The following is an 8,965-nucleotide window of genomic DNA, read 5'->3' as shown; positions in this document are numbered from 1 at the left end:
CGTTATAATAATTTATATACATATAACAGTGCGTGGTGTTTGATTTAAGTGTGTACTGTTATTTTTTTAATAGAATTATTAATTAAAAAGTTATTTTGTTTAAGAACATCTATAGGGTAACTTAAACGAAAATTCATTAAGAGAGTTTTACTTTTTTAAAATAATAATTTAATACTATATCTTTTCATATTTGATCTTAAAAAAAATTCACTTACGTGTTCCTTCGTGACAAATTTCTGGATCCATCAATGTATTACGTGTGTATGTTGTCGTACACTGACGATTAAGCATGCATATGTAGTTATCTTTTTTATCGGTCTCCCACGTGAAAATCGAAACACATTAATTGTTAAACTACTGCTTAAAATTTAATCAAGTTTCACAGTACCTTTTAGAGTCTTCACGTAGAGTAATTTCAGCAACGACTGCCTCTTTCTCCGTCTTTCTGTCTTCGTTCTTCTCGTTTTTCCCGGATTAAAGCCGCACCAACGCCGCATGGGCGAGGCAGTGCCAGCTGCTTTTTTCATCTCGAAATTAAACAAACATAATTAATTTCCGCCCCCGCGCGCCCGTGCTCGCTCGCAGTTCTAGCGTGGAAGCGCGCGGAAGGTTAAATCCATTTATACATATACACATAACACTACTCGAGTACACGGAGGCCAAGCCTTTTTATTTGCGCACGAAAGCTGCCGGCCGTTTCCGACGGCGATCAATCATTTCGCGGCAGAGCACGGCGAAACAGTTTCACCTCGCGCTTAATTTCGTGCTAGGGACTCCGAGTCTCTTCGTTGCAAGAATATTCTCCAGAAAACGTTCTCTTCAGGGAGATGAGAAAATCAGATAACAAAAATATTTGTTAATTTAAAAGAATGGAGAATGAAAAACTCTTAACTAAAAACACCTCGGCTTGCTAGAAGAAAAAATTCGAAATGTGTTTAAAAATGTGATTTTTCGGATATTTCGTACAATAAAAAAAATAGATTACAAGAAAAGGTTAACATCGCACTAGGCAAAGCATCCAATAATAGTAAGAAATCAAATATCAAATATGAAAGACTGAACGAGTCACGTTGAAAATTCTTCGACGATTAAAATTAAGACGAAACTGAGAAACGAGACTGAAAACAATCGAGGTCCAAGCAAAAGTCATTTTGAAGTGTGGCTCAGTCACTGCTTAGTAGATGAAACTCGTAGACCAGGTCTTGAAGCCGGATGTTATAAACCAACGATACCCAAAACGTCAATAATGTTATGCATATGTGTAAGCCGACAATAATGACACTCATGACATTATAAGGATTCGAATCGAGGCTTAGCTGGTCTTTCAGTTTCCCTTACTAAACAATTACTGTACCACTGAACCACACAAGCCCTTACATGGATATTCTCTCTGTTGCGCCTTCATATATACAAACCTTATACACGTATAATTATAAATAGTCGGTAATAAAAAAATATTAGATATTATACATATAATAAATATGCCTGTTATAAAAAAGATTATTATAATTGTAAATTAATGATGTAAACAAAGGCTGGAAAAAAATAATTTACTCGCCATCTACACACCTCAGTCATATTTACTAAAATAAATCTGGCAGTATATAAAAAAATATGGTATTGTACCAATAATACTGTAGAAGGAAGATTATGAGCATGTTTTGTACATGTATATTCATACTCATAATAATACAAAATTATAGTGCGACATATTAACGGAAGAAGTAATATATTGGCAATATAATGTTTCCATGGGATTATTAGGATAGCCGAATCGACCATATAATTCCCACAATTTCAACTAACAAATACACTGTCGATTTTAAAATTTAACAGCTATTCAGATAATTTATATGTAATCCATTTACATTATTCTCAATTGTCAAGCAAAAAGAAATAACTTTCAGTAATATATTATCGACATCGATAATGCGAGTAATAATTTTCTTCATTAAATCTTGATAATGCATATCAGTCTCCTTCTTATTAACCTCGTCTTAGTTTCCTGCAAAGAAATACAATTTCATGTCATATATGATAGTCGAATATTTTAAGTAGCTCAAATTCTACTCTAGACATATTCTATCCAGTCCAAGCAGAGAATTTTTACTTACTTAATCAAAGTAGGTTCTTTCAAATTTGTCGGCGCCTTTCTTCGTTTAGGGCGACTAGAAGGATAGCTGCTACTTTCCGAATCTTGTTGATCATCTTCATTACAAATGGTACCTCTCCTGCAAATTCAGAGTATAAAAGCAATCCAATGGCTTGTAACAATTTATAATTATAATTATACATACATGACATTATTAACATTCTGAGCCATGTTCGGTTTAACATGAGATTCATTCAGTTTCTCTAAAACAACTTTTGCTGTGCTAGGATCACGATTACTCTTAGATTTATTTTTCAGTTTCGCCTTATTTTTAATCGGAGAATTTTCAGCGTGACTCGTTCTGTCTTTCATATTCGGTATGCTCGATTTCTTATTACTGGAATGCTTTGTTTTTTGAGATGTCGACGTTCTCTGATGATCGCCAACTAGAATTATTGGCACTTTTATCGTGATATGGTTATAATCAGATTTATCTAAACTTTGATTCGATACAGATGCGATCGGAATACTCGTAACTCTTGGTATCGTGGCGGTTACTTTAGTATTAATTTCGTTATTGACAGCGGAATTATTTATCACGGATTCCTCCAAAACAGGTAGTCGCAGCTCGTTAATATCAAATTGCACATTTTGTCTTGGTGGACGTAACATCAAGGTAAAGTCTTCTGTCTCTTCCGGTGCTTCGGAATGCCCTCGTCTCAGCGTTACGAAGCTCATTGTATCATTGAATTTCATTGTATCATTTGCATTACCGTCTTCTACGTTACCCAAATTTTTTTTATCATTGGATATGGCCGCTGTCGGAAGTATCTCGCAAATACTATCGTTCGTATCATGCTCCTGCATATAAGAGTCACACTCGGAACGATCGGCATGGGGATATCTCTCTGGAGTTTGCATATCGTTCATAGATTCATTTAAATTCGATATATCTCCTATGTTGCTTTCTGTAGCACTCGAATCATCATACACTATTACTTGTGATGTATTATTGTTAACGTCAGAGACGTCATCATTCTCGAGTTCTGGCTCATTATCTCGTGATGGTATGGTATTGTTGAACAGCCAACTTGGACCTTCTAATGGATCCTCTTCCTCCCAAGTTCTAGTATTATTTTGCAATTTAGAATTTTCCGTTGCACTCGAATTCCTACTAAAATCTTTAGTGATTTTATTATTTATTTGTACATCAGGATCTGACTTCGATATGTCTACGTGCGTTTCATTTTTCTCGTTCGAGTTAATAGGCACCTGTGATTCTGACATTGCATTTATTCTATTTATCAGATGATCGTCAGACGTGTCATGACTCTCTTGACTTTCAATATCAATTTGGGTGTCAATTACCTACAGAGAAATAAAAAAAGTTTAAATGTAGTAATCTCTAAAAGATATAGCAAAAGTATAATATTAGGCATACTATTTTTTTGCATCCCAATGGATGAAGTAATTCTTATAATACTGTAAACAATGTGAGTACTACAATAATTTAAAAATATCCTTAGATTTTATTGCTTAATTATTATAATACCACTTACCTTAATATGCCCCGCAGTTGTTGGAGTTTCATTGGACCATCTATTTCCCGATCGCGAAAAAGATACTGACAATCTTTTTGAATGACTTCTCCTTTTTTTTCTTAACCTTTGTTCATCTGTCACTGCAAGTATATTTAAATGTTAGCAAAATACAGAGAAATTTAAACTCAATTAAAATTAATTATGAACAAAGGATAGTGTCAATTACGAGCCGACACAGATTAATCGTGAATTATGTATGTTATTCAAACATCAAGGTGAATTTTACTCTTTTTTTGATCATCTTCTACAAAACAATTAACAATATTAAAATAATTAATTAAATATTAAACATTATAATCAGAATACAATTAAAAATATATACAGGATGGATCAAAAGTCGAATATTTCAAAAATAAAGCATTTTCGAGAAAAATGTTTCAGACAAAAGTTATCGGATTTAAAAAGATCTATTTATCATATATCAATGATTTTATTAGTTTGATCTTGCATCGCCAAAATCAGGTTTTTTGAACCAGTTTTTGTAAGTTGGTTCTTAACATTACAATAAATAAAATCTGCTCTATAGTGCAAATAAAGTGAAATATCAAACTGAATTTTTTATTTAGCCTTTTCCAAAAAAAAAAAACCCCCAAAAAAGTCTGCAGACGATTTTCCTAATTACGAATATCGCAATTACATTGCGATTTTGTCACTAATTTCAACATTTAATTCGTCTCTGACAAAGGTCTTCCATAGTTTTTCCTATCGACCTTTAAGTAATTAAATTACTATTCATAATTCCTTACCATTAACTCTGGGTGAAGAAATTGTTAATCTTTCTGGTAATCTGCATGTATGACCATTTTCCTGAAACAATTGTTTAGAAAAAGTTTATTATTTTTTTAATGGTAAATGTTCAGAAGAGGTGCTCCCCAAAAACCACGGTTTTTTTTTCGATAGTGAATAAAACTATTTATAAAAAAACATCTATGCAACGTTTTAAGAAGGGGCTTGTGGTTTTTGTAGAAAAAATTCTATCTCAAAAACGAATAAGACAGTTTTATTTTTTATTTGATATAAATGTGTATTTTAGATTATACCCCTCATCGATTTGAATGTCTTTTAGATATGTTGTAAAGGAGAGTGTCCTGAGTGATTTCCTACAAGAAATTAAGCGAGGGACGGCATTGGTTTAGGAGTTATAGTAAATTATTCCATAGTATGTAGAGGATGACAGTGGTATAATGCCCATTTCCACCAATGTAGATTAACTTTAATCTCGATTCAACTTACTCTTCGTCTTTTTCTAATCTTTAGAATTAGAAAAAGACAAAGAGTCAGTTGAAGTGATTTTGTCAACAGCTTTCAATATACGACTATACGAATTTCTAAGTTTTGTTAATGATAAGAATAAATGATAGTCCTCATTCCGCGTTATAAAATGTACGCGTGGAAGCAGGGAGACGGCACGTACTGCCTTTACGCATACATTTTCCAACGCGAAACAAAGTCCACCTCACCTCCCCTTTCTACCTAGGAACATTACTTGCCACGCGTTAAAAAATAAAACTGTCTTATTTGTTTTGCAATTTTTTTCTACAAAATCTACAAGCCTCCTCTTAAAATATGGTATACATACCTTTTTATAACTAGTTTTGTTCATTACTGAAGAAAAAAAATCACGGTTTTGGGAGGAAGCACTACTTCTTAACATTTACCTTTTTAATTTATATAATTTTAGAAATAAGTTTCATATATTCAGGCTAAATATTTGAAAATACTTTTTAAAAACTGACATTATTTGAATTACTTACTGAAATATAATATCCATATTGTTAAAAGAAAGTTGTACCTTTAACAGTAATTTTTCAGATCAACAGTTATTAGATATAGATATTGTTACATGGATATTTTAATAAGTAATCCCAAAAATATGTCAATTTTAAAAAAGTGTTTCCAAACCTTCGTAATGTAGGATCTGGAGTGTATATGTGATCGTGACGATCGTGGCGTAGAGAGTTGTGTGGTTGCTCTCTGTGTTTAAGATCCGGGTTCAAATCCACCCAGAACATATCAGATTTTATTTGATCGTCACCTCTCGGAAGGCAATGGCAAACCACCGAGAGTACTTTTGCCATAACAACTTCTTCTAAGGCCGTTCAAACACAACGTTAAAAATTTGTAGGCCCCATATATCGGAAGATATATGCATAAGAAGTCATCACGCCCCTAATCAACATCTGAGAATTATATGAGACATATAAAATAAATGTATACGTACATATCTAAGAGGCATAAAGGTTGATGAAGATCTATTCTCCGAACTTCTAGTGGGTGGGTTTGCTTCTGGTATAGTAGACAGTCTTGATACATTAATATTTTGCATATTAATCCGACTTAAATTTATCGTAGGCTTAGTAATAGTATGCCCACCCACCATAGGTTTTACCACTCCTTTTGCTAGCGGTTTTGTTGATAATCTAGCAGATGGTTCTTTATCTGAAATATATTCTTATATGAAGATTAGATATTACAAAATGCTTATAACGCAAATAACATATATATAAAAAATTTAAGCTAAGAAATTCTTAGAATCATATTCCTCACTTCCAGTTGAAGCAGACAACCTCACAGCAGTATTAGAAGCAGCAAGCTCTTGACACATAGAGATAGTATTTGTCATATAACCAGTCATTGTGACTAACATTTTCAATATTTCTTTTGCGTTATTCAGTACATTTGAAATTACAGTCTGAAACAGATAATAGATAATCGATTAAATTAAAGACTATAGTATTTACTAGTATTTACTGGTACGTGGATTACAACTTTATATGTATAATGTATATGTCAAAGTAAAAGTGATAACTTTAGTAAATGTATACATTTATTAGTCAATGTACACATTTATATATAATACAACTAAAGCAGACTGCAGTAAGTGTATACATTTACTGAGTTAACACTTTAACTGCGACATATACTATACACATATAAACTTTTAAAAATTGCAATACTCTTGACCTGAATAAATGTTATCAAAGTCATGACCCTGAACAATTCAAAAGAGCCATTGGTTAAATCGTTTGGAATTGGTTTTGCAAATATCATATTTCATCACATCACACAAAAATTAGTGAAATGCGATGCTTGCGAAAGTAATTCATGGAATTTTGCAACTGCAATTGAAGAAATGTGAGCGGGAGCATTGGTTATAATGGAACTAAAAATTGGTTGTTTTATGAACAAAATAAAAAAATTAATGAACACATCTGTCTAAAATTGTAACAGTATCTCTGTGAAGGATTAAACTTTAAAATTATTGATAGTTATATAAATGATACTCACATTTCGTGTGTTACATATCAGATTTAATTGCTGAATCTCTCCTACTAGCTCTAAATTTTGTGTAAACAATTGTTGATTGTTCTGTTTTTCCTTAGACAGCGCTTTTGCTAAATGATTATTATTATGCTTCAATTTTTCATATACTAAAAGAAGAAACAATTTTAGTAAAAAAACTCCCATATGTTAAAGAAAGTAAGAAATAAATTGCTATAAAATTCAAATTTTCTTACATGGTCTATAGGATCGTAATTCCTTATAATGTGTCTTCAAGAATTGTGATCTTTTATTAGCCAATACCCCAACTCTCTTAACTTTTCGAATTGGCATTTTCGGCATGTTGTATGTACGATTTTATATAATTCCTCTAGCACAATGAATCTACATGTAGACAATAGGACAATATATAGAAATTAAAATAAGGATCCTATTCTGTAACTGTGTGTGTGTGTTAATGACTACACATACTCTTATATCAACGTTGCACAGGTTTTGTATTTGGTATAAAAAACTGTACAAAAGCAATGTAATGAGTATTATAGTAGTTTAGAGTTACACAATAGAGTCCTGAATTTCATAAGTTTATTCGGAAAATTCAAATAAATATAAGTTTTATCATTATCATAATAGAATTGAAAGAGTAAATTGAATGATTTAATTATATTAAAAATCTAATTTTTCGATATTCTTTATCTTGCGAAAAATTATCCCGTGAACAAAACAATCTTTTATTGCTGTTTATTAGTGTAACTTAATTTTCGTTTAATATTAATGAAGATACAGATATGCTTCTCTCTCTCTCCTTCTTCCTTTCAATAAAACATACCAACATACCTCATGCAAAAATGTACTTCGTAAAGTACCCAGTTTTTCTTGCTTACCTACAAATCTTGCGTTAAAGATTTCCTCTTTTCACATGCGAATAACCGAATAAGAGAATACTCATGACCTTAGTGAAATTTCTATCTGCACTGAACAGTGAACGTTGTAACCATCAGTATTTAAATGATCTCATAGAATCATCACCCTGAGCACACATCAGCACACATAGACCTAATGCACAGATGTTAGCACACACACATATGTTTGTTAGTCCGTGGTGTCTTCCATTTTAAATCACAAGTCTGTTCATGGTGGAAAAAGATAGATGAGACAACTTGAGGGATACGCAGCAAGACCAAATTTAGGACTTAAGACTACGTTCCAAAACGTCCTTTCCGAAGATTTTACTTTATATTATAGTATACATTACGTGTACTATATATTTCGAGCAAAATTTTCCTCAGAGAGGAAGTTTTGGAACGTAGCCTAAATATGATTCGGTTTGATTGGCCGTTGTGTGACAACTTGAGGGATGTACAGTAATAACGGTTGCCGCAGACAAAATTTCTGCATCAATAACCTTAAGAGCCATTCCACACACACTTGCAGAGCTGCATAACCATATGCATAAAGAAAATTATCCAATCACATTTCTGTCATAAAGACAAACGTAACTACGATTGGATGATTTTTTTTATGCACATGTTTATGCGGCTATGCAAGTTTGTGTGGAATGGCCCTAAGCATGAAAATTAAGCCGATGAGCCAATCAGGATACTGCTTTAGATTTACGTACCCTTATGCAAACATGGGATCGATTCTGTATCTTGAAATGAGGTGAAAATTACAAAAGTGAGCGAATTTACTAAACTACTGATAATTTCATTGGTCAACGCCTAGTAAATTTGCTCACTTTTTGTAATTTTCACCTTGTTTCAAGATACAGAATCGACCTCCAGGAATAGTACTAAACTTATCCATAAAGGCCATTCTACATTGGTCGTATCGTAGACGTCGCAAGTCACTAGTTTGTTGCTTGAGCCAATCCGATGCTCCAATTTTAAAGTCGTATGATGCTTACGACGCTTCCGACGCTACGATACGACCAATGTAGAATGGCCTTATGGTTTGTTCGCGTTGCACGCTCCAATAAGTGGCACCGGGG

General features: G+C 32.8%; 1 protein-coding gene across 2 annotated transcripts; it reads right to left on the bottom strand.

Annotated features, from left to right (window-relative positions):
- Nucleotides 1-1,600: 1,600 nt before the first annotated feature.
- Nucleotides 1,601-8,322, bottom strand: LOC108761454 (shugoshin 2). 2 transcript variants are annotated; one of them, XM_018508023.1, is made up of 10 exons: nucleotides 7,813-8,322; nucleotides 7,212-7,359; nucleotides 6,982-7,124; nucleotides 6,241-6,385; nucleotides 5,915-6,132; nucleotides 4,440-4,500; nucleotides 3,652-3,773; nucleotides 2,298-3,460; nucleotides 2,115-2,231; nucleotides 1,601-2,005 (listed from the first exon to the last, which is right to left on the bottom strand). In XM_018508023.1, the coding sequence occupies exons 2-10, from the start codon at nucleotides 7,315-7,317 to the stop codon at nucleotides 1,987-1,989; spliced, it is 2,094 nt and encodes a 697-aa protein (XP_018363525.1). In that variant the 5' UTR covers nucleotides 7,318-7,359; nucleotides 7,813-8,322; the 3' UTR covers nucleotides 1,601-1,986. The 2 variants fall into 2 exon arrangements, with proteins under 2 accessions (XP_018363525.1, XP_018363524.1); XM_018508022.1 differs by having other exon boundaries at nucleotides 7,860-8,322.
- Nucleotides 8,323-8,965: the final 643 nt, after the last annotated feature.

The sequence above is a fragment of the Trachymyrmex cornetzi genome, unplaced genomic scaffold, assembly GCF_001594075.2.
Source record: "Trachymyrmex cornetzi isolate Tcor2-1 unplaced genomic scaffold, Tcor1.1 scaffold248, whole genome shotgun sequence".
Classification (NCBI taxonomy): domain Eukaryota; kingdom Metazoa; phylum Arthropoda; class Insecta; order Hymenoptera; family Formicidae; genus Trachymyrmex; species Trachymyrmex cornetzi.
The sequence above is the reverse complement of the archived record's forward strand: the minus strand, read 5'-3'. Positions and strand labels throughout refer to the sequence as shown.

Bases quoted from the DNA above. Each gene is read 5' to 3' on its own strand.
- LOC108761454 (XM_018508023.1), bottom strand. From the start codon at position 7,317: ATGCCGAAAATGCCAATTCGAAAAGTTAAGAGAGTTGGGGTATTGGCT. The intron at 4,501-5,914 runs GTACGTATACAT...CAATTGTTTCAG, and splicing joins CCTTTATGCCTCTTAGATAT to GAAAATGGTCATACATGCAG. The intron at 3,774-4,439 runs GTAAGGAATTAT...ATATACTTGCAG, and splicing joins TTCTTCACCCAGAGTTAATG to TGACAGATGAACAAAGGTTA.